The sequence below is a fragment of the Strigops habroptila genome, chromosome 1 (assembly GCF_004027225.2).
Source record: "Strigops habroptila isolate Jane chromosome 1, bStrHab1.2.pri, whole genome shotgun sequence".
Classification (NCBI taxonomy): Eukaryota; Metazoa; Chordata; class Aves; order Psittaciformes; family Psittacidae; genus Strigops; species Strigops habroptila.
In genome coordinates, this window is record NC_044277.2 from 66,455,701 (window position 1) to 66,482,007 (window position 26,307).

The 26,307-nt window shown below is 37.8% G+C and overlaps 1 protein-coding gene across 2 annotated transcripts in view; it reads left to right on the forward strand.

Moving 5' to 3' along the window:
* Positions 1 to 26,307, forward strand: part of MOCOS (molybdenum cofactor sulfurase) — a 213,849-nt gene that overhangs the window by 21,210 nt on the left and 166,332 nt on the right. For both annotated transcript variants that reach the window (XM_030504653.1, XM_030504661.1), the window contains exons 2-3: positions 4,012 to 4,101; positions 6,766 to 6,832. In XM_030504653.1, coding sequence (XP_030360513.1) covers positions 4,012 to 4,101; positions 6,766 to 6,832 — 157 coding nt within the window. The remainder of the gene's footprint in view (positions 1 to 4,011; positions 4,102 to 6,765; positions 6,833 to 26,307) is intronic.

Below are 26,307 nucleotides of genomic sequence, written 5' to 3' on the forward strand. Positions count from 1 at the left end.
TCTGCTGTCTGTCCAGTGTGTGGGCATATCATGCCCTGTATCATTCTGAGGTTTCAGGCACTTTTATAAAGGTTGTATGTATTACATAGCTAAAGCTATTTTTGACATTTAATTTAAGAGCATCTCTGGGGGTAGCTAAGTTCTTATGCAGTCAGTGGAAAGAAGGAGCTGCCTCTATAAAGGGCATCTGACTTAGATGACTAAAATGACCAGAGGTACCTGATGTGACGCTACCTGTTAAAACCTCACTGTTTGTCCAAATGATATCACACTTGTCTACAACCTCTGTAGACCCCTCTTCTCCCTATTTTGTCACGTAGTTGTTCTCTTGCTTCTAGAATTCTGGTGTATGAAAATCTCATATTTATCTTTTGACAGGTAATGCTTTATTTTGCCTTCAGTTTGTTTTCATATAATCTGTTTCATACTGGTTTTGTTAATATTGCTGTACTTAAGATATATACTGTCTCCCCGGGGGATTGGATGTATCTACTTTCCAAGTAATATTGTGTATATAATCCTACTGAATTGCAATTATATCCGCCAATCAAAATTCACGACACTGTACAGATGCTGCCTTGTAACTGCATTTTTCATTTTTCATTATGAAGCTTTTGGCAAGGAAACTGTCAGCCCGTAATCAGCTGGACAGCATGGGTTTACAGGTAGGGTGTGAAGGAGGAGAAATCTTAAGTCTCCATGTGCCACCAGGCCGTTACAGGGCGTGCCTCCATGGACCCTCTGTGCTCCTCCCCATCTAGACCATCCTCTTGGTGGTAGGCGTATACATAGCTTTATAATTACTAAAAGGTTTAATAAAGAGGTAACCACCTTGTTCTACTCTCAGTTCATCAAATGATGTCTTAAAATTTCTTCAAAGTCAGGTGGAGTCACCTTTTATGAAAGTGTGCTTTTGTCAGAAGCAGGTATTTCAGCTCCAAAAGATTAATCCTGGTAGTTTCTTATTGCCTTGCATGTTTTGCAGGCAGTCAGACCATGTACACTTGAGTGTTCTTTCCTGGTCTTAAACTCTAATTTTAAAATGCTCCAAATTAAATTATCTTTATCTTTTTTCATTAGGAGATAGAAATGTTGAGTTAAACTGAATGGTCCCCTGGCATTTATAAGACTCTATGTGCACATGTACTCATGAAGATTTACAAAGAGCCAAGGCAGGCACGCAGAGATGGCAGATGCTTTATTAAGAGGTGAATTGTAGCACAGAAAGAGAACAGAGAGCTGGGCTGGGGTTTTCTTCAGCAGGACACACTGGCCTGCTTTGGTTCCCAAAGAGCTCCCCATGTAAAATTAATCTGCAAGAATATTAGCATATCAATATTACAGCTTATGAACTGATACTCTTGTTGAATAACTTTCCATAACTAATGCCGACACATTGAATGGTTTTCGATACTCCTGTAAAAAAACCTGCTTCTGAAATGTGATTTTATCAAATAGTTGGTGTATTACTAGATCAATGAAGTCAGTTATATATTCCAAACATAATGGTATGTAAATTAAACTAAAAGTTAATTTTACATTTTCCCTGAGCAATGAAATGACGTCCTGATGGATATTTCTTTTTAATTTTCTTGGTGGATCATATTATATTTTCTTTCTCCTGTTACTTCCTGTAAACAGTATAATTTCATATTGCTGACAGCCCTATATACTAAATACCACAGTGAACCAGGGGGAACTGTATTATTCTATATATACTGACAAATCTCTTTGGTTAATGTGCATTCAATAAAGTTAAAATAGCAAATGTTATTAAACTAGGGGAAAAGCACAATGAGTGTTATTAATGTTCTTTTCTTTGCCGGTGTTATGCATGTGCCACATTTTTTTGTTTCCTTTAAAAATATAGTTTTATTGAAATAAGTAACGAAAAAAACTACAGCATAAAAGTGCAATAGCAATAAAGATATTTGTTTCAGCACAGTCTCAAATGATGAGAGAGCCTATTTCTCTTTGGGGGCAGTGGAGAGAGGGCATTAAATGCTGTTCTCTGTTTCCAATTAAACAGCAGCATTAAAAATAATATAAAAGTTTAAGAATCAGTATTTTTTCCTTCCTCAGCCAGATGTCCTCCCACATTTTGAAGTCATATACGCATAGGAGGAATTTAAAAAATGACCAGCTGCTTATTTTACCTCCATTTCACAGAACTGCAGTATTGTCCTTCATAACGAGCTATGTAACAGATCAAAGTTGAAAAACCACTTAGGGAACCTTTACCTAAAGATCTATTAGACCCCATTGCCTCACAGGAGTGTTGATCGGGATGGAAAGTGCCCATCCCCTTGTCAGTGGATGGTTTGTGTTTGAGGAGCCTCAGCTGGGTGTTTGGTTTTTGCTTGTGCTGTAGTTTATCATGTCAGTGCTGTCAACCTCCGTTGACCAATCTTTCCAGCCCCAACTTCCATAGGGCTGGAAGGATCAAAACATGGTGGTTGTCTGCATCTGGAGGAGCATCACGAGGCTGTGCTTGTGGTGCCCATAAGAGCTAATGAGCCAAATGGCATCTCTGTGTGGGCTTTGTAGAGAGAGAGTGTTGGCCGGAATGATCACCTCCAGTACAGCAGTCTTCCCTATTTGTTGCTCAGGGCTGCCTCTTCCCTTTCTCAACTCTAAGCCTGCCTTTCCCAGCTCTCGCAGCTGTAGCCAGTGATCCTGGGTTGTTTATAGCCATCAAACTGGACCCCGGTGTTGGTGTTCATTGCTTACTCCTGCTTCAACTCCACCTCAGAGCAGAGGCATTTGGTGCGAAGCTGCCAGCTGCACGGCAGGCCCTGGTCTCAGGGCAGCCATGTTGAGCATATGGCCTGCTAAAGTGGCTGTCGCGTTGCTGGTGTCCCTTCTCTGGCAAAGGCGATGCTGCTGTGCTGGACAGGGGTCTGGCTGTCTCCTGCCATGACATGTCTCTGTCCCTTTAAACCCCCTGCATTTCAGCCATGATTGGTTTTATCATTAGCACTGCCTCATATTTTTACCCACTGAATCACTGCTACAGCAGCGTAATATATAATAATGTGTATTTCCAAGTGCTAGGGCTTCTCGTTTAAAGCTTGACTCAGTTTTAAATCCCTTTGGAAAGGGAAAGCCTTTAAAATACTTAATAAATTCTAATCTTAATCATATTCATCATTATTAAAATTTGAAATAGGTTGAAATACTTAAGGTAAGTAAGTGGAATGAAAAAAACTAATAAAGGGCATGAAACACACTGGAGAAATGGCAGAATAATTGCTAAAGATTAGGAAATCTAAAATGGCCAAACATGAGAAAGCTTTCATTTCCAACAAGCATTTATTTAAAAGTTTTGCAATAGCTTAATAATATAAAAGGAGATTTTAAAAATGAATTGAATGTTAAGTGCAGCAGAGTGGCAAGAAATATTTAAATCTATCAAAACTTAAACTAGTCCTGTCTGTGGGCTTCATGCATGATTTAGGCCTTGTCAGTTCTTGAGAGAGTTGATTCATTTGTCATCAGGGAGACAACACTACTGTTGTTGTTATTAATAATAATTATTATCATAGTGGTAATAGTAGTTTTCATAATTAGTGCCTAGGACTAATAAGATACTATGGCTGAAGACACCAGCTTGCATAGTCTTTTAGAGGCAGAACAATAAGATTTTTCTCTTCCAAAGAATGTGTCATCTAAACATGAAAGGAAGGACCTCTTAAAATATTTTGGTCTTAATTAAAAATTATAAATATGCAATCGAAATGTCGGGCTGCTGTTGTATCCTTTTTTTAATGCTAATGAATGAAATATGCCTTTCTTGACTTTTGGAACATATTTGAGAAACATTTTTTGAGAGCTGTGGAGACTTCTAAGTCAGGCAGAGAAATATATGCCAGCAAGTTTAGGGAAATTGACTTTTTGAGTGGTGTACTGCAGTAGGGGTGTTTGAATGGTGCCCTTCAAAATGTATTCTGTGGGAGAAAATGGAATTAAATATTAAAAAAAATGAATCTAGTAATTTTATTTTTATTTTAGGGATTACCTACCTTGACCATGCTGGTTCAGCACTTTTCCCAGAGAGTCTACTTAAAGCTTTTACTGATGACCTCAGAAATAATGTTTATGGTAAGTGCAAAACAGCGTTCCCGTTGGTCTTCTCAAGTTTCCATCTAAATAGATCAAAACTCTGCCTCTTGAATTGTTGGAAGAGTACTTCTGTGGGTTTTTTAATGCTGCTATAGAGCATTTGGAAGACCAGTGATTCTACAAAGGAGTCATAGTTCCTTTACGTCACCCCTGGCTTTGTTCTTTGGTGGTCAAGGACATGTCTGTATTGGTGAATAAGAAAAATCAAAGGGAACATGACTCTGCTGCCCAGGGGTTAGGGCACCCTGCTAGGGATAAACAAATATGATACAGCTCTCAGAAATGTCTTTTTTTTTCCCCACACAAAATACAACGAAACCAATTTCTTACGAAAGGAGCAGAATCCAGAACCATCTCCTTCTCGATGAGAGTCATCACAGGGAACTTATACTGTGGCTTAGTACAGAAGGAAGCTTAGCTAAAAGATCCCAAGTGAATTTAGGCAGGGAATAGGTGCTATACCTCTCCCTGACTATTAGACTGATGTGCATACTCACAAAAAGGATGTGTATTGCCAAAACAATCTTGCACTTAAGAAAATGAGTAAAAATATCTACAGAATTGTGCAGTACGTAGGTGGAGATTTAGCTATTGCAGCTATGAATGTGGGCACTTCAGCACAACCTATAAGTACTTTGTCCCCAGATCCTTTACTTAAACCTTTCATCTCTTTCTAACTTTATTATCTAGCCTTTGCAAAGAAAGGTTGGACCAGATGATCCTTGTGGTCCCTTCCAACCTGGTATTCTGAGTCTATGAGATAAGAACCACACACTGAATGTGCTTTCATACAAAGGCAGCAGCATCCATTGTTTAGGAAATACTGTTACTGTGTGAAACAATTTACATATATATACTCTACAGCGTTATCTACATACGCTGTTAGTAGTCCCACTGAAGAAATCAAGATTTCTTACTGTGTTGCTATCTATGGGCTATGTGTCCTTTTTGCTAGTTTTGTGTCTATCTTATGCTCCCTGATACCCAGAGCAAAGGGATTCTTCACCTGGAAACTAGATACAACTGCTTTAAAAGAAAACTGTTCACTGAAGCACTGGCATGGTTGAGCTCATCACCTGGGCAAGCCACCTGACAGTTCTGGGTAGTTTTAATTTTCAGTGTGCCATTGTACTTGTCATTTCCTTCTCTTTTGTTTCTTGAATGCTGGTAAGGCCAGGATCCAGGTTGTGGATCTGTTCCATTATGAACTAGATGTTGTTCTTGATAGGGATAGGTTTTTTTGCTGTTACAAGATACGTTGATTTGATTACATTCAAAATCTATTCAAGTGCATGTCAGTGATATTAAAATTAATCTTCTGTCACTACAGTCATTGTAAAGTGAAATGTACGCACTCTGATTTTAGTTATTTCAAACAACATTGGGCTCAACCCTTGTAAGTACAATTTGTGGCAGAAAAATAAATGAATTTGTGAATCAATTGAGTGCTTGTAAAAAGAAATAGTAGTGCTGCCAGTTTGGAGCAGATTTGCATAGTACCTATAGTGCTATGGGAGACCAAATTGTATCATTTCTAATACTGCCTTCATCTAACATGATAACATGAACTCTAGTATGGTCAAATCTTTTTTTTTCAGTTATATCTCTGATATTCTGAGGATAATAAAGAGTTAATTTAAAAGACAGATGTGAGGGGGGAGTTTGACTTCCAGCTCTTTTTATTTTTTATTATTCTTGGTGCTAATCCACAGGCTGGAAGAACTGCAGTTTAGCTGTTGCATGTGCAAATGAGGGAAAGTAATGTAAGTAAGAGAGATTCTCACTTCTAAATTGAGAATATTTGAATTGGAAATTACAGAAATGCAACATCTGACATGAAAAGTCTAAGTATTAGTTTTGGGTTTGAGCTCTAAATTTATTATTCTCTTCAACACCTTCACTCAATAACTTTCAGCAGGGTGATTTTGAAATTTTCAAAAGAGAGTAGCTAATATTGCAGCCTACTGATGAAACTGTATTAATATAGCTTTTTTATTTTCTCTTGTTCTCTTTCCAAACTGTTTAGGCATGTTCTTTGAGCATTTACTAATAGGAAAGTGTGCTGTGCCTGTGTGGATATTGCTGTAATCTTTTCTGCTCAAGAAGATAAATTCATGCCGTTCTTATGTGCTGTTTTAATTATTAATACATGCTTGTGCTGAGCTGTGCTAAAGTGGCTACTAATTTTGCAATAAAATTTATATTTTCATGAGCTATTTAAATTTCAGACACTAAAACCACCAGGGTTAGTCCTGGTGTCCAATCATGAATGTCTATTATCTCCAGATGCTGTCTCTTCTAAATTGCTTCTTAGCTAGTGTGCAAATGTATTTATGAAGGTGTATTCTGTCTATAGTTTTTCTTTGTATGTTTGTGCGTATGCAGTTGTGCTGGGTTTTTTTAAGGGAACTGCCTAAATATTAGTAGCTGAAGTTTCAATGTCTGTCATAATTGCTTTCTTCTGTTATATGTCCCTTCTCTTGACTAACTGCTCAAAGCAGCTTCAGGGCTTTGCTGTGAAGTATATGTTAAATCTTTCTTTGTCATCTTTTCAGGCTGGCTTGGTGTAATACTTTCATAAAAGAAAAAATAATAGCAAAAATGTGATTAATGATTAACTTCTATATCTCTGTTGTCTCCTAGGCAACCCTCATAGTCAGAATATCATCAGCAAGTTGACGTATGACACAATCGAGCATGTCCGATACAGGTAGAATAATCTTTTTTTCAGATGTTGTATGATGCACTTCATAGTTTTCTTTTTGATTAGCTTGTGCTGTTTTGATGACTTTAATGGGATGTCATTTTCTGAGGGTCATCTATCACATCTAAAGAAAACACCTCACTTATTAAGCACAAGCTACTTGTACAATCAAGTGTTGGACAGTCAGTTCTTTTTCTCCCAGATGCCCCAATTCTCAAAGTCCTGGAGTTAAATTAGTGGTGTAATATAAGTCCACGGTTTTAATTAAGATATAGAAGTTGGAATCTCAAAAGTGATTATTCGGAAGATGGTATGGTAAGATAGTAAGGTGGAACTAAATAGAAGGACATATTTAAAATTCAGATAAAATTAAATAGGTTTTAATGGCTTGTGAGAATTTATAAAAAGCTTATGGGAATGTGTACTTTGTTTAACAGCAGGTACTTCTGTTGGATAATAAAATCCCTTTAAAAGTAATTTTAGTGTAATTTTTAAGAGCAAAAAGAAAAAGAAAAGGTAAAATTGAGTGTTGGGGCTTCTGTGTTTGGCAAGGTGGTGAACTGAATCTCTAAGTAAGGTATTCCGCTGAAAGTTTGGGATAGAGTGTGCTGAAAGTACACTTCTTGCCATTAGACACCACGAAGAAATATACAACTTAGGTACTTTGTTATTGGTTTTAGGGGATTGTTTTAACTAACTTGCTATTTTATAAAATATGTCTTTATTGAAGGATATGTATGATTTTAGTTTATTTGCCTGCTTTTAAGGTCACTCTTTCTGCAAGAAAAGTGTCGTGTATTTCTCTTTGTTTTATCATCTTCCTTAAAAGCAAAGATTTCTCCAAAACACATCACAGAATTCAGAACAATAGTGATGGAACTATAGCATTGTAATGTTCACAGTTGTAATGAAGAAAATCTGTCATACACGTTTCTGCTGCTTTTTATCTGACTGCACTTGTATGAGGGTGTGAAAAAACCCAAGATTTGTAGCTGGAAGATGCTGCTGGCTATAACCTGTTCCCCCCCTCCCCCTCCAATTTTCTGAAGAACTATTTATTTTTGCTTCTTCTGCAACCCTCTCATATGATTTAAGGCTGACAACCTATTAATATAGGGCCAAATGAAATGAAAGAGACTATCTATAAGGAGTAGCTGTTTTCAAAAGCAGACACTTACTGCCGGGTACAGCGATCCCTACAGCCCTGCAGAGTCTCCTGAGCCTACCTGCGTGCTCACATGCAATGTTAGCATTCTGGTTTCCATTTACTCTCAGTGATATTTCAATGTTGCCATTTCATCGTTCTTCTTATGAAAACACAGTAGAAAGTGTAGCTGTTTCTAGAATAATTACCATTGTACTCTGTGTTCTTCATTTTAGGGAGTAAGGAAACAGACTTTCACCATGTAACTTATATAGATTACTCTAAAAGAGCTGACATCTTCAGCTTGTTTTATTTTGGATCCTGCTCGAGAAAAGAGTAAGACTTTTATAAGAGAAGGATGTAAGATGACAAGAATCAAAATCAGAGAGGTTTTTTGTTTGTTTGTTTGGGGTTTTTTTCGTTTTAGGGAAAAAAAGCCCCCTGCATCCAAATGAACATCTTTAGTATTGCACATAAAAGAATTTGTCATCTGTCCCTACAGAAATTCAGTCATTATTCCTCAATAAAAATTTTAAAAGCATAATCATCAAAAAGGCATAGTCATAAAAATTCAGGAAGAAAATGCCCCAAAACCAGTCAGTAAGTCAGCTATCTAAAAGGCAATGAAAGTATATTAAAAATCTATATTTCCATGCTGTTGCAGCTAATCAAAATAAGCAATATGGCAAGATGGAGATAGACATATCTGTCCTGTATCATAGAGCATAGACTGGATTTCCTTAGTGAAAGAATAATTTGGTGGCTAGTTTCAGAAATCTTAAAACAAATAGCTTGCTTATAAATCTGCTTTTGGCACATGGCTGCAGCCAGAAGTATGGCTTTTTCCAGTGTTTGACTCCAACATAATATGGGTTTTTTTTAAATAAAAATTGATTTTCTGATGACACAAGCAACTAATTAAAAATAAACACAAAGCTTAATTTCTGATTTATATTAGTCGATATTGGTGATAGCAGCATCAGAACATACTTTCCTAGTCTGGCAGTGTACACTGTTCCATAATACAAAGCTGTATGATTTGGTTTTGCCTTTATATTTGCTTGGCAGGCAGAATCGACTCTTAGAACATGGATTTGCAAGAAAATAACATAAATAATTAAATATTTGAGTCAATGGATATTTTCTATCACTTACAAAATTACAATAATCAAAACATCTTACCTCTTGACCAACTCAAGAATAATAAGAGTAAAATAACTATTTTATTCTTAAAAACATTGCTTCTCTTTACTTGACATGAACTGCAGAGACATTTTTAACATTGCGTGTATCTCTACTTAAATGTGAGTGATACTGAGAAGAGGAAGAAAGAACTGTAATAAACTTTACCAAAAGGTATTAAATGTATGCACCAAAAGATTATAGATCCATTTTATGACTTTGCTTACAGATATATGGAAATGCTGTTGCTCCACTTCCATAGAGCTAAAGAATATGAGTGCAGTATCTCCTCTTGATGCTGCAGATAATGCAACTCAAAAATTCATTACATTGAGTATTAAATAACCCTTTTCCCATATGCAAGCATTTTAAAATACTAACTTTCTGAATATTTTAAAACTTTGTCCTTGTAGATCTTACACTTCAATATCAAATCGTGCAGCACTGTCTTCTAACCAGAGCCAGACTGAAGTTTCAGTGTTGTTTTATGTTTGTGGTGTGTTTAAGATATACAACAGGACGTTTTTTACTTAAGCATAGTTTTGTTGAATTTAACAGAGTTTTGATGTTCATCCTTGAACTTTTAGGTTCTGTGACATGCTAAACTTAAGCATACCTTGGGAATTCAAATATACATTTAAAAAAACCCCACAAAATTTCAGCTAAGATTTCAGGACCAGTCGTCTAGACTGTGGCAATATGTATTATAGAATATTATAGAATTTTCTCACTGAAGCTAAAAGGATTTGGCATTGAGCTAAATGGGATCAAGTTTAAATATAGAACCAAAACATATATTTCTATAAAGGCCTCTCTCAAAATATGCCATCTAAGTGAACTGTAAGAGGAGAATAATCTCTGAAGACTGTGCATACAAATGAAAAAAGGTGCAGTGGGCATGTACAAAGTGAATGTAAATGGTTTAGTATTTTAAAAAGTATTTGCTTCTGTGGTAAAACACACAGGTGATACTGGATTTTGCTAAGGAAGCAGTCTTATAAATGCTGTTTGCAATTTCATTTACTTCATATTTGTAGAGAACATTTCATGACAGCAGGGTAAAGCTTTACATTCCTTCTGTAAGCATCCCACATTGCTTATGAAATAAGTTTCCATTCCAAGTCTTTTTTTTTTTTCATTGTAACATGTTCTGAAATGGTGCTATGCGCAAGGTAAGATTTATTTTTTTTTATTCCCAGGTTTAAGCAGTTCTTTGTCTGAAAACACTAATGTTAGAACTGGTACATACATGAAAATTGGTTGACCTTTCCTACACAGGAAGAAATAGTAGATGCAGTATCTGCTTAGTATTGATTTGTCCTTTGCAAAGGTCATCGACGGGAGACCACACAGATGAATGACATCTGAGTGCTGCATCCTGTCCTCCTTAATGGTACCCATCAACTTGAAAACCTTGTTTCAAAACTAGGATGGTTCAGTCCTTTTGCATGCTTGTTTTACAGCAGCATTTACAAACGATGCTTTTCCTCATCCCGCTGCTCAGCAGGGCAAGTCTGAAATACCACAGTCAGTGAAGTCTAGCAAAAGGAGCCGGTGCTCACCAGGGTGGTGGCTCACTCTGTACATGGCACATGGGAGAAGCATTAGAGGATAATTATGAATAATGGATAGGTTTTTTGGAAGAGCTTGATGATAGGCAAGAGGGATGATCTTTTTCCTTATGGTTCATGAAATGATTTTATGTAGGTGTGCAATCCCAGTGTGCCCACAGTGAGCTGGCTGAAATCCCAACTCTGTGCTCTGTTATGCACTGAACAAGAGAGCAATGGCTTTGGTGCAGATCCTTCTTGTTTTCTCCTTGGCCACACCTACCCTTTTCTGCAACTGTGGGAACCTTTTTTTTCCCCTCCTTCTTAGCAGTAAAAGAAAAAAGCTAGTCAGGTGAATAATAAACTTCAAATGAAGACAAATGTCTCCATTTTATGAACAGTCGTTTCAAGGAGTCAATCCATTAATTTTGGTGGGTTTACTCTTTGCAATCCTATGTAAGGTAGTAAAAAGCTTCTGGAGAGGGTAACAGGTACTGTTATTTTTTAATTAATTAGGAGACTGGTTTAAGGACCAATGAAATCAGTCTGTTTTATTTTGGAACTTTGCTCCTGGACTTTTGTCTCCATTTTACTAAACTCAGTAACATGATAAACGAAAGCTTTAGAAAGGAATTTGTTAATACTCTCTGTTACTTTTCCAGTAGTCAGCTTTATACCTTCATAGTTTGTATGAAGAGATTGCAGTAAATAAAAGTTGTGTATCATGGTTATGCTCTTTGAGTAACCTCTGTTGCAAAGAGAGCCAAATCTGGAATGCTTCATTTAATGAAAGAAATAAATATTTCAGTAAAATAAATTAAAATCTGGAGGTCAGGATTACTACTTTATAATCACAAAAGATGAAATGCTTCTAGGCAATTCTGAGTTTAATTTGTATGGGTGCTTAGAGGGTGTTTTGCAAAGAGTTCTGAAAAACAGTGAACACGACCTTTAATTATTTTCCTTCTCAACTCAGGAAAAAAACTCAGGAATCTGCTATTATAGTGTGGCTGTGACAAAGAAGCAACGGAGAATAAGTTTAAAAGCAATCTTGCTGTGCCATTGCTCTCTAAATAGCATTCAGAGAAGGGAGAGTGGTACAGGCTTACTTGGATTTAGGCCACCATCTTAGCTCATATTTTTAAGTGCATGCAGCATTCCTGCCTCCTCAGCTGCTCTTTTGGCAGGGACCTGATGGCCTCTGTGTCTGTGGGGAAGCCTGGGAGAGGGCACCTAAGGTGATGAATGAGCTATTCCGGTTTGAACAAAACACATTGATAAAAGTAGTGACATTTCCACAATGCAAATTCCGTTCTCTTAATCTTTGTCTCTTTCAGGGTTTATATGGAGGCTTTTTTCCCTCACTAGGCTGTACAATACTTGTACAATAAATGCAGTGTTCCTCCCTCTTCTGGATTTGCAGTTACTTCCTAAGAAACAGTATAGTGAGACACTGGTCTGACTTTTCTGGGAACACTTGTTGCCCAAGCTGTTTAGTGAGTAGAAACATAGTCCTGTTCAGCTATTTGGAACACTAGCAGTTCCTTTGCCAGCTCCAGGGGAATCTGACAACTTCATTACTGGCCTAGATGATTATTTGCATTCTAAATAAGATGGAATATTTAGCACAAAAATAATTTCTGCCATCCCCTGTGTGCACTTGTTTGTGCTTGACAACTTTGTTTTGACTACAGTGCATTTCTGTTTCTCAGCATAGTTATATAGCATTGAAGAGGTGCTTCACTTGTTCAAGTCAAGAAGTTTTGAATTCCATCTTGAGTTATACATGTTGTATAAAATTCAGTTGATATTTTTTCTCATGTCTAATTTTTTTTGAAGACTTCAGACAGCTTTTGTTTTGCTCCACCATCTGAAACTTACTCAATGACCCTCTATCGAGAAGTGCACAACCAATGAAAGTTTAACCTAAGATTATTGCATTTTATATTTACCATCATAACCCTGGGAAAGACTAATTGATCCATGTTTTTAGAATCACAGAGATAATTTATTACTGCAGCTTTTACAGAAGTCTCTAAGAATCTTTCTGAGAGGTTAGCAAATCCAGTATTGAACTCCATTTTGAATCTTACTCATTTCATTCATAAAGCAATCTGAATGTCTGATGTTATAATTAAGCTGTTGAAGAGACATCACAACATTTCAAAGGGCTCTCCTGGTGGCATCTGTGCCTCAAAAAAAATGAAATTCCTGGTTTCACTTTTGCTAAAAGGCAGATCTTTTTGCACAAATCCTTGTATTTTCTACCTGCACTTCACCTTGCTGCAGTTTTAACCAGCAAACTTGAGTCCTTAAACAATCATCATTTGCATTATGAGTCTTTTCCCCATCCAAAAGCATGTAAATTCTGACTACTTACTGTTCTGTTTCCTCAGCTCTTTGGTACTGCTTTTGTTGCACACACAAGATCCTGTCTTGATTTTTAGCACTTTAAACAGTGTTATCCACTGAAATGGTTTTAGTATAAAGTCCACCTAAGTGAATAGCTATTAGTGTTGTTTATATTTTATATCATTATGAACAGAGGCTGGCTGGTTCACGGCATATTATTTACATTTTGAAAAATACACATATATATATTTCTAAACTACGGCTCAACTTCTAGCCTCCTGAATTTAGTGATGTGTTCAGGAACTTAAAATATTTCTCCGGAAGCAGATATGAGCTGCAAATAGTAGTAACTTTGGGGGTAGATGACCCTGCAGTGTTTGAGTGATTTCGTTACCTTTTTTTTTTTCCTTTTAGTTGTGATGTCGCCTGGGAATTATCTCTGTCCCTATTGCATCAAGTGTAGCTGTGGCTGCCTTCTCATCTCTGATAATGCCATTGGCTTTTACGTGTTGTTGCAGACTATGTGTAACTCATCCAGTCTTCTTGCAGACAGAGCAAACACATTTGCTTTTCCAGACAATGGCATACGCCTTCAGCTCTCTCTTTCCCTAATAAGCAGGTTATTTATGGCATCCATGCTAGATGTTGTAGTCCTAATGCTGGTGGATTTTTTTCTGTTTTGCTGCCCTCTGCAACCTTTTGTCTTGCTGCAAGTCTCAGTTAATATCCTGCATCTATTAGTGGTTGTTACTTTTTGTCTCCCCCTAGCACTGAGAACCCACTTGTCCACAGGCAGATGCGAGCTAGCTGTGTTTATTAAATATGTAACAGCTTGTAACCGAGCTCATTGCTGCCCTGCTGAAAATTTGAACCTTTCTGTGGCAAAAAGCAGGGCCGCTGCAGAGGTAATATGTTAAAAACCAAAGGGACTGGAGCCAGGGGGAGTATTGCACCAGCAGTGCTGAGCAGAAGAAACTGGGAACAGGGAGTGCAGAAGGATGGGCGGTGGCTGGCAAAGGGTAATGATGTGGTGCAAACCAGTCAGCTGAGCCTGAGCGGGGATGAAATGAGAGTGTGAAGGCCCAGTAGGGGTTGGAGGAGGTTTCAGGAGAGCCGGGTTATAAACATATCCCAGCTGGTATGGTTCAAGAGTATGGGAATGAACTGAGATTGAGTCTCATTTCCTGCTATTACAGGGTACTTTTCATCTATTATTGATGATCTTTTCCCACTGGGAGGGCTAGAAAACCCCCTCTTCCACTGGCTCCTGAGAAGCCAGTGTCCTTTTGTTTCTGCACCAAAAATTTCTGTTGCCTATAGGCTTTTTGTGTTCTTTTCTACCATTAACCTTCTCATGCATTTATGTAGAGGAGGCCTGTCCCATTCTCCCATTTTCGTAGGCTGAACAAGATAAGCTCTGCTAGATTCTACTTCCAAGGTGAGCTCTTATGCCCCACCCTAATCTCATTGACCCTGTCTCTGGGCTTGTTCTGGATTGCCTTCATCTTTCAAAAATGTGTAGCCAAAATAGAATGGGGTTGTTGAAGTAAGTCCTGCAGCATGGTAATCAAGGCTATGATCATTAAGACAGAATAAAAGACTCTTTAAATGTAATGTGGCCTGATCAAGTGTTCTGGGTTCTAGGAGAAGACAAAAAGTATTGTAAAGATAAGGAAATGTTACTGGCATTTCAAATGAATAGAGGAAACCTACAGGCACAATGGATTTCCAGGATGAAAGAAACTACATCTTTGTGGGGATTCTTCTAAAACGTAATAAATTTGTTAGAAGATGGTGTGTCATGTTTGGTTTTGTTCTGAATTTTCATTCTAGGCTGAGAGTGATAATGTGGTCCGTAAACTGGTCAATACTGCTATGAATGGAACAAAAGTGAAAGAAGACTCTGAGATTTTGTACAGAGAAGTGTTACATAGGAAACTACATTGACTTGAAGGAGAACAAATTATTTGATTAACTTGATCACTCTGAGCATCTAGTTCTTTGAAGCTAAATGCACTAGCTTTCATTGGTAGTTTAAAAATATGCAGCAAATAAGTGCCTAAAACTCAGATAGACCTTTGTGGTATATGTTGCCAATATTAATGAGTTCCTTCTAAGTTTCTTTATTCTTTTTTTTTTTGTTTCTCTGCTTATTTCATTCAAGTTTCTCACCTGTTTTAAACCTTATTTCTAATAAGAAGGTTGTAGGCAAAGATGTTGTCCTCGAAATTAAAGGGTGCCTAAGAAGCAGCATAAGTCATGGTAAGATACAGGAATATAAAAGATAAATGAAGCAATACTTTGAACAGAACAGTCTCCTTTATATTAAGGTTAATAACATTTAGTGAATCCAGGTTTAATTTACTAAATTTTATTTGTATATTTGGTATTTGTCAAGGCAGAAGAAAATGGCATCATTCATATTATTGAGTGCCAGTTCAATAACATGTTGCTAATACTTAAGAATTTATTGCAATCTTTTGGATGGTGAGACTTTTTAGAGGAGTAAGAAAGATGTGTATGCCTTGGATTTTATGAAGGCTCTCTAGGCTTGTAGCGAATCCAGTGTTCACAGTCAATAGCGTTCAAAATAGCTTTTCAACACTCAGGCTTTTCTCAGTCATACTCTTACCACTTATTTTAGTTTGTCTTTCTTTACCTTTTTGAAGGTGTTTAGTATTTCACTAAGGTTTGGTTTTTTTCCACAATACTGGTTACACAGTAAGGAGTTTTTAGAGATACAAATAATTTCTCGGAAAATCTGTCAGTGTTCACAGACCAGATTTTTCTGACTTGTGAGTAGACTATGTATTAAAACAGTGTTGTCTTACAGGAAGCAAAAGAAACCAAACCACCAAAAGACCAAAAATGATGAATAATACTAAAACTGACCTCTGGAATATAATGCTGAGGCTTTTGTGCTAACAAGGGAAGCAGTGTGCAGCAGAGGTGCAAGGCAGAATCCTAGTTCATTTTGCCCTGCTAAGAAAAATTTCACTGACACATTGGTTCCAAAATCTGGCTGGAAAATCCTGTGTGGTGTCTACTCAGCCATCTCTAGGAGGCTGGCTCTCTGATGAGCCTGGTGTGAAACTTCTAGTTCACTTGCTGTCTGTGCAAGTTCATTGCAACAGGAGAATGAGATCTGTCCGGCAATAAGAGCTTGTTTGAAGATGCTTACAATCTTGCTGTAAATTCATAAATGCTGAAGGTTTTTATATTTAACACAAATTTGTCTTCCTGAGGAAAGTGACTAGAATCCAAAACGTTCTGTTAGACAACAGCTGCTCTGCTAGCCTTTCAGGGCTGGAAACCCTTTAGTCCCACACTGATACACTTCAAATCCTGAAGTCCTCTTGTACAAGCTTATTGGAAAGTACCTATCCGGTCTTCCAAGGACAGAACAGTGGGCCACATATATTTAACTTTAATTATGCATAAATTCTTAATGTGAATTCCGTTAATATCATATACACAGTATAATGTGGTTTTCTTAGTAACATACTTGGGAAATGTTTCCTCTCCTGCAAAAGGTATTTAGGAATGATTCTGATCACTTTATTTTTGTCTGAAATCATGTAACAACACATTTCCAGTAACTGTATTACAGTCTGCCTTTTTAGCTCTTCGCATATTACCATGCTTTCAAACTTGAGTGAGAAACTACAAACCTCTGAAGTGTGGCTGAGACAGTGTATGAAGGCAGTGACTGAGCCTGGGTCAAAACAGACCTCCTGACTCTTCTTAGTCATGTTCCTCCTATGTGAATAGTGTGGTATGAGTGGATAACTTCTGCATGATTGTCCATGACTGCAGCATAAACTTTGCCTGTGTTTATTTGTAATGAGTTAAATGCGTTGCCATAGTAGATTGAAAGGAGTTTGTAAATTTGTCAGCAACAGGTTACCTTATCCAAGGAAGAAGCCTGAACAACCAAACAACCAAATTTTGTCAGGTAACCAAACTTGCCTGAGCCAAAATGGGTAGGAGCAGTGCCTCTCCTCCCTCCTACTTGGCTGACATAGCTGTTCAGAGGAAAGAAGGAGGCCTTCAGCTTTCCAGTAGCACTTTGTAGCTGTCTTGATAGTTATCTCAGTAAATGGGATGCTGTTGCTTCTCTTCAAGCCTCCCTCTTTCTCCTTCAGGTGGGAGAAAGTTTTACTATGTGTCAGCTTTACAGGGCACAGTCTGAGCCATATGCATCATTTGAAGGCAGTGCACAAGGGTAAATTTCTGTCAGTCAGCAAGAAGTCCTTGCTGTGTGGGATATAGTCCAGTAATGAGTATAATATGCTGCTTCATTTGTAAGAAAAATAAAGTAACCTAATGTTCTTTGTAGGCACAGGTACAAGCAAGAAAATTCTGTACTTTTTCAACACCTTGAGCTATACCCATGAAAATTTAAAATCAAGGATAAAATAACGTAGCTCACAGTAGCAGGTCAAATACAAAAGACTTCATCTAAAAAAGTGTAAAGCATTAACAAGCTGCTCCAAGTTTATCTCACCATGTTTGCCTATTTAAACATCCAAATGGGATGAGATTGCTGTAGCAAATAGTACTGGTATTTAGCGTTTGTAATGAACGTCAGAATGAGTTTGATGAAGTATGCTTTTAGTATAAATTGGAGTTAAGCTGTACTGCCAAAATGTGATATTATAGGTGGTATTCTTAACAATGAAGTGCAAATGAAATTCTGCCTGTTTTTAATTAAATAACTACACACTTCACTGAGTTTTGGAAATTTAATTCTCTTAATCTGAGGTCTCAGGCCCTGAACAGCTATTGTAATTTGAAAGATAGCGCTGATATGTTTCAAGGCTGTTTGTACTTAACATAGTATTCATGGTGTTTTCTTTTGTAAATTTGGGGCCCTTTTGATTTCTTTGGGTGTTTTTTGTATTGTGTGAAAAGGAGGGAAGATAACGTTTTTCCTGGCTGTGGCCCATGAAAGTCAGAGCTGAAAGCTCTGTATCAATGAAGATACAGTCAATCACGAGTATCAATGAAAGGGCTAAAGCATCTGGATTCTGGTGTTTCCGCAGAGGCATTATTAGTTGTGGTTATTTCCTGTGGACAGTGTGGTTAATATGTCTGGTCTAGTGGAAGGTGTCCCTGCCCATGTCAGTGGGGTTGGGACTAGATGATCTTAAGGTCCTTTCCAACCCAAACCATTCTATGATTTCCATGTACACCAGAAAGGCAGTTCAAAGGCCTGGCACCAGGCCTTTGTTCTATGTACACCAGGCCTGGCAATTCAAAGCCATCACAGGCTTTCCAAAGTGGGATTGACCATAAATCCTTGCTGGGAAGGGTACCCGCCATTTTTAAACTGCGTCACCTGGATAAGACACTGGAAAGATAGGTAGCTGAAGGTGCTCTTGTAGACAGGTCATAAGGCTTGGAGGAAAGAGATTCCCCCGACAAAGAGTATCCTATTGGATGTAATGAATTCACACGTACCAGTGCTAATTACTTAATTCTCAGTGTTGTAAAGAGATCTGCACAGCTTATTGCATAGAGGAAAAAAAGGAAAAATAATTTTTAATGTTCATGTTATACTATGCTTTATGTGCCTTTTTGAGAGAAATTAATATATGCTTCATCCTTTTCTACTCTCCCTAATTACATTATCAAATGATTTAAGTTACTACAAACTAAACCAAAGATGAATATAAAGTAATTTAAAAATGGAAGTACAGTTTTACTTAGCAAGGGTACATGATATGAAGGAAGGTCTAGTTAATTAGCTAGTATGTAAAAAGTGTTGATGTCTCTTTAGTTCCGTATAGTCAAATTTAAATGTTTTGGTGGTGAGTTTTGCTGAAAAAGACCACATTCAAACCATTTCAGAACTATATATAAGAGGTAGCAATCTTTTTGAAAATGTTTGTATGATGTGGTTTAAATGCTTTGGAGACATCTCAGTTTTATTTTTACAGCCTCAAGTATTTTTTGACCTCCATTATAAGTAATTTAAAAACAGTGGCATGTCACATTTTCTGTGTCACTTCCTTGACTTTCATTTTCAAATCTAATTGAGGTTTACTTGCAATGAATGTGAGCTCTCAAATCACTTAAGCCATTACTGTAGCAGAAGCACCCTGCCTTTAGGGTGTACTTGTATTTCTACATTAGCAAAATTGTGTTTTGTACCTGTACAGTGAAATTCCCCATATCAAACTCAAACAAGAGAAGCAGAAATGAAATCCTCTTTCTACATGGGAGAATTTTGCTGAAATGGCTGTATTGATTTGTTATCATAGACCTGACCAGTGCAGTAGCTGTGGCAGTAGAATTAGGTAAATGTGGAATTAAGCATTTGGGAAACTATATTCAACATAACTTTTCAAGAAATCAGAGTTATAGTGTGCAATTAACAGCTTAATGGACCTTTACCTCCTCCAGCAGCTCATTTTAAATGAGACAGATTGCTTGGCAGTGTTTAATAAAAAGTTTGATTACATACAGTGTGTAAAATGAAGACTTTAAAATCAAGCATGTTAGAAGTAATTTCTCTCAAGTACACGTGGGTTTCTAGAAAAAGAGAGTGTGTGAACTTGGTAACTTAGAATATAATTACTGAGCTGCAAAACATTGTGAGTCATTTCAAGTTTGTGAATGGCAGCTCTGGGGGAAGGTCCAATCAGCAAAATATAAATGTTGCTAAACTTATCTTTACAACCACAGTGAAAGAAATCACCCTGGTGATTTGTTCTGTGTAGCATACAGATCAGTGCCGCTTTCTAGAAGGAAAAGAAAAAACAGCAAAATACTATTTGGTGCACAGAGGCCAGCAGATGTATCTTCCATTCATTCTTACGTGGCAAAGCTTTGAAGACAGCTTTTAAGGGAGCCACAAGATGAGTTGTGACATAAATCATTCTCTACCAGCTTTGGTCGAGTGCTACTGCTCTCCCATAGTGTCCTTCCATGCCTTTTCTGGAGATTCACCCTTGGTACTGGAGCCAGCAGGCTGGGGCTGCTGACAGCCATTTTAAATCCAGATGCTGGATGTGGAGCTGAAGCAGAGGAGACATGCACATACACTCGGTGCCAGCTGTGACAAAGATGAGTAGTTTTTGGCAGTCAGCAGGGTGGGCAAATGGAGGTGGTCAAAACCACTGCTGCCAGACTCCCAGCAGCTCATAATAATGGCTGCAGCATGTGGCATGCCGAAGCTCCCTGCTAGCCTGGTGTCCTGTCTCTGAAAGTGGGTACGTAAGATGGCAAGTACCCTCCTGGAACATGCCCTTCTGTCAGCGCTCTGAGTGGATGCTTAAATTGCTTGAGACTTGCACTGGCTTGTGGATCTGGGGCTGGGAAGTCCAGGATCCTGGGTATCACTTAGTAGAGAACAGCTTTCAGAAGGTTCTGTGTCTGGGCACATATTTCTCAACCTGTCTTTTGCATTATTCCTGCTGTTAATGGTGTTGCAGGGAATTGTGGTAGGTGGCTTTCAGCTGTATGTAACTTCCACACTTTTGGGTCTAGTGCAAGCACGTTGCCAAGGCAAAGCTGCTGATACGAGAAAATGAGAATCTTAAATTCTTCGTAGCAAATTGTGAGAAGATTATTACTGTGTTATGCAATGTTTTAGGGTCTGTTAGACCTATTAGAAAATGAATACATGTTTCTCTGGTGGATTGGTAGTCACGCTTCCAACTGAACTTTCTGAACCTACAGTGTTTATAGTTTGATAAGCACAATCTGTTATATGCTAATAGTGTTATATTTGCTTATTTATGTAGGTAATTTTAAATGTAGCCTCTCACCATTGTGCCAGGTGCTTTGCAGAAAAATTAAAAACATAAATTACATAAGCTACCTGCAGTGGGTACAGTAAACTAGGGCTGCTGATAAAAATGACCACCAAAGCACATAGCTGAGTTATCTAAATAAACACAAGAGGAAGAGATACAAGTCAGATGAGGAGAACAACTACTCAGCTGCAAAATTAAACAGCAGGACTTTGTACTCTGTTTTAGGTCCCAGGAACAGTTTGTACCAAGCCAAAACTACTAATGAACTGGAAACAGGGTTCTAGTAAATTTAATCATACAATTTGTACGTTTCTTGAATAGATGTTTCTTCCCTCTTCTTTAGCCACTCTGCTCTAAATATTTGCTACAGGTTTATCTGCTGATTTAGTAACAATGCAAAGGGATTATTATGTTTTCCTTCTGCTACTGTGGGCAGATGATACAGCTACAGGACAGAGCTTTGCAAGGCAGAACAGCATTGCATTGCATACAGAACCCTATTTTTGTGTTCTTTTATACCTATGTAGTGCCTGTGGCTAGAAGACTGGTAATGTGAAGGAAAAAAAAGAAAACCACCACCAAACCGAAAAATTCAATTCTATCGGTTGTAGGCTACTGACAAAGAAAACTCTTTGGTCTTTACATATGCAATTTGTCTATTTCTGTGGAGCAGACTGAGATGAGAGGCCTAAACTAATCTTGAAACCCCAGAAGACTCTTATACGGTTACATGGCTGCCATGATTTGATTTTTATTGCATATATTTTTCTCCCCTCCCGTAGCCCACCCTTTAAACCCAAGTTTTAGAAGAAATTCTGGAAATTTCAGATGAGAAGTTTCTCAGCCATTTTCACAGCTTTTTGCTGCTGAGCTCCAGAGTTTAGGACTTCTGACATTCTTTTCTCTCCTCTAGTTTCATTACACAGGATAAGATTGATCTCATACTATTATTGTCCAGGGAAGAGTTATACTTTAAGGAGAAAACACATACTGCCATTCATTACTGTTTTCTGTGACCTTAATTATTTTCCTGCTTGTTTTCTATCTAAAGTGTTATTTTCTCACTTCACAGGATACATTGGTTTTACCTGAATATTCTAATTCCTTGGCTCCTCTTCAGGGATTTCGATGTCAGCTGCATTACTTTGAGATATATTTCCCAATTAAGAATAACTATAGGAGCTTGCTTGTGTCCTGATATTGTCTATGTAAAACATCTTCAAATCTTCCATGTTGCTTCTGAAGATCCGCTAGAAAAGCAACAGCCCCTAACTTCTAGCCAGGTGCCTGCCTTGAAAAGATTTTAGAAGGATGCATTGAATAATCTGCAAACCAAGTAAGAACAAAACAAACCCAACCCCCTAGAACAGAATTTAAGATTCCTGCATTTCTGCCTCTGTGAGACTCCAGGCCTGGGCCGGCCTTGAGTGTTATGTTCGTGCAAAGACTTGGCGCTTTCTTGTCTACAAGAGGAACACTACTTGCACTGACTGTGAAACTAAAATTGTGAGACTGTGGGTGTTAAAGCCCACAGCTGTGACTTCTGCTTCCAAGAAGAAAACTGATGTGGTAGCTGTAAATATCAGGAGACTTGCAGTATCTCCATTTTCATTTTTGAAAGCTTCTCGATTGACAGTACTAGTGAAGAGTACAGTAGGCTTGTTAGGCTTAAATGGGCATTTGCTTAACTGCCTGGTGCTTGTGTGTGGCTTAGCTCCTGGTAGATGGCATGCTTCATAGCAGCAGCTTGCCCACTTTTTTCCCAACCAGAGGTACTTATTTGGGTCTATTTCAACTGCAACTGAGAAACCCAGCATCTGCTTTTCCCTGTACCAGAGGTCTCTGAGATGTCTTCCCATCAGTCAGACTGATTGAAAATTTGGCAGCATCCTCAGGAGGAGCTTGAGGTAGAGATGCTACCAAAGGTTGTGTCATGGCATAAGGTTACTCTGCATCCTCCCAAGAGACTAAATCACTGGAGTTTGGCTTTCTGATCTGTGAATTTTTACTTTGACAATTTGCTTGTAACAACAAGACAGAGAAGTTGCACCAACAATGGAGAGTTGTGGTTGGATAATCAAAGGGAAGAGAATGCATGAAGTTGAAAAATATGAAGTAGATCCTGTATGAGCATGTCTAGTGGATGTTGCAAAAAATATTTTCCTAAGCAGTCTTTTCTACCTGATTGGACCAAGGATTTAAAACTTCTTTTTTTTCCCTGAGGATGCCAGTAACCATTGGTCAAGAGACTTGGTCCCCTTTTATCCAATTTATCTTCGTTATATGGAAAACAAAGTGGAGGAAGAAGATAGACCTGCTTTTTTTTTTTTCCCCCTCTCTCTCTCACCTAGATTGTGTGATACTGGAATTTAAATGAACCTCCCAGTCTCAATCTTGAAGACAAGGGAACTAAAGCTCAGTCTTCTGCATAATAAACACTGTGGTTCATTTTGTAATGGAGTTTTAGCTCTTCTGGGATTTACCTTTACCTCTCCTAGCATGTTTGGGTTTATCCTGTGTTAAACATGGAAAGCAAAATCACAAACACTTGTGGGTTCAAGAAACCCTGCTCTCCTCAAACACTTTCCTCTTTAGCATTTGGTTCTGTAGAAAACCTAGAAGAATTAACTGTGAAGTTTTCTTACTTCAGTAACTTCAAAGACTAATACCACTACCTGGAGGATGTACCTCTTTGCAACTTGCAATATCAGAGTTAGTTTGTTTCTGCCTAAGCCACTGGAGTTGGTTTACTGCCAAGCACAGGAAGATGTGCACTGTTGTTCTGGTAAAATATTTTAGCTCCCAAATGTACGTAATATATAACACTTTTTTTAATAGTGGATTCATAAATTGATACGATGTCTGGGGTTTTATCCAGTGAGAATCAATGTAAGCTTGTCTTCCTTTTGTCACTGATTTTGAATTCAATTATCTATGTGTAAGCATCTTGGATCGATTGCACAGTATAAATGCCATACAGCTTTGAGCACAAATGATTGGATAGTAGCAATTGGCCTGCTTATATTACTTGATAATAGCTGCAAGTGTGTGTGTATAAATTATGAAGAATCCACATTCTTGATGAGAAAAGTTCATTTCTGATTTTATAGTCTATTTTATAGTCTATTTTATAGTCTAAAATTAGAGAGACTGTACTGCTGTAAGTGGCCTCTAATTTCTTTTGATAACTCATATGTTCAGTAGTCAGACAGCATTTCTTTGTTTATGTACCCACTGCAGTTTGGACATGCTGTAAGAGGTGGGGTGGGCTATTTCATTTAACTACTTCACCGAAATCTGTGCAGATATTATACAATGGATTGTCTCCCAGACTGTGTGCTGATGTGTTGCCAGTACCAAATATGTACTAATATCCTTTTGCTGTGATCTCCTTATCTTTCGTAAGCTCCGTGAACCAAGAAGGCATTTCTTTTTGCAGGAGAACTGAAGCATAAGAGTTACTATAAATTATAATAATTAATTATCCTATTTAAATGAAAAAGGCTTGTTATTACCATAACCAAGAAAGCAAGCAACACCACATGATAAATGAATGCACAACTATATGCATTATCTGAAAATACTTTCACTTCCTTGTTCCTGTACAATATTTGAGTTCATTTGAGCAAGGAAGAAGATGGACTATTTCGCCATGTGGAACAGTGCTGGAGATTTGTGGAGATAGGGGTTGGAGAATCCCCTTTTCAAAGAGGATTTTGCAGAGTAACAGGAAGGCAGTTCCATCAAAACCGAGGATATGTTTCTTTCTTCTGCTTTCAGAATTCAAAGATATTCTGCTTGGAGGAATCCTGTAGATCTTCCAAAAGCTGTTGCTAATTCATTATTGAATCTCATACAATTTTGGCATTGTTGTGGTTGGTGTTTCATTGACAGAAACTAATCGCTAAAATCAGTATTGCTAAAATCTCTGCATTGCTTAAATTCACATATGGTAGAGGATGGACAGTTCTTTTTTCAAACAGCTCAGTGTTCCCTAAATACTCAGTATTTTCAGGTAGGCAGTGACAGAAGAGGGGAGATTCTGCTTTTTCTCTTAGTTTGCAGATAGGCAACTGTGGTACAGGAAAGTAGAAAGACTTGCTCAAGATCACTCAGTAAATTAATGTATGAAGTAGATTCACAGATCTATGAATCTCTCTCAGTAGCTGAATCTCCAGACGTTAGCTTGAGTCGTACGGAGAGTGTATATGCAAAGTAACTCTTTTTAATCAAAACCACAATCAATATATGATAATACCTATATTACTTCCCTCTCCCCACCTTTGTTGAGTTGTGTTGCTGGAGAAGTCTTCAGTGAAAATGAGAGAGAGACATGATCTTTCTCATTCCCTCTTCCTTGTAGTTCCTGGGCATGTACCATCCTTCCCATCCCAGTCCTGTAGCCTATCAGTACGTTCTCGGAGTTGCTGAATATACCTGTACACACTGTCACTTGGGTGGCAACAGGAATAGAAATCTGATGGGTTTGGCACTGCCTTCCTAAAGACATGTGGGTTGTGTCCTTCTCTGCTGTTTAGATACCCCTGCTTTATGTATATATATGTCTGTGTGTGGGTATGTGTCTGTATATAGATATATAGATATATAGGTATATAGATACGTATAGAAATTGCCAGGGAACTCATTACAGTTTCAGTATGTATTTGATGCTTCTAATCAATAATAATTTCAGATTATTTTATTGCTAAATAGTCGTGTTAAGTAACAGAAATGCTTAAATCACACTGTATTCATATCACTTAAAAATATAAAATCTTCAGACCATGTCTTCCTGGGGGAGAAAGAATCACTGTGTAATTAAAGCCCGGATTCTCCATTCTTCTGGGATTTGGGGTAAGCAAACATCCTGGCCTACATTTTCACTTCTCCCTCCCAAACTTGAATGATTTAAAAAATGAAAAGAAACACTGTTTTGAGAATTATTTGACTTGAAATATTTTTGTTGTCGTAAAAGTGAACCACAGTATCGTAATTTTTCATTCATGAAAGTGAAAGCGTTCCCCACCAGGCAGAAGCTGGCCTTGCAGAATGCTGTGGCACAGATGGAAATAAACCTTCTGTTAACTTCCCTAATTCTGCTGCACACAGAGCTAGCAGCAAACCTGCCTATTATTTCTTGATTTTTGTGTGTACCTTTGTGAGTTCCCAGTGTACAAGTATGTGCTTATCTCCCTCACCTACCTGAAACGTGAAAGAAATTAACATAAAAGGTTTGTCTTTTTTTCACAGCAGAACATAAAAAAATCAAAGTCATCTGATACCATTGAATGCTGGGGGGGAGGAGAGTGAAAGTGGAAATATTTTTTGTCAAATGCTAATGTTGAGGTATTAACTTTTTTGTATGTGACAATCTGATATAATTGGACATAAACTGCAAAAACCCCTCTTATTTGTTGTGACAAACTTGTCACATCATTTTGATGCTATTCGTGTGCTAGCCAGTCAGTTTCATTAGCTATTTTAACTACC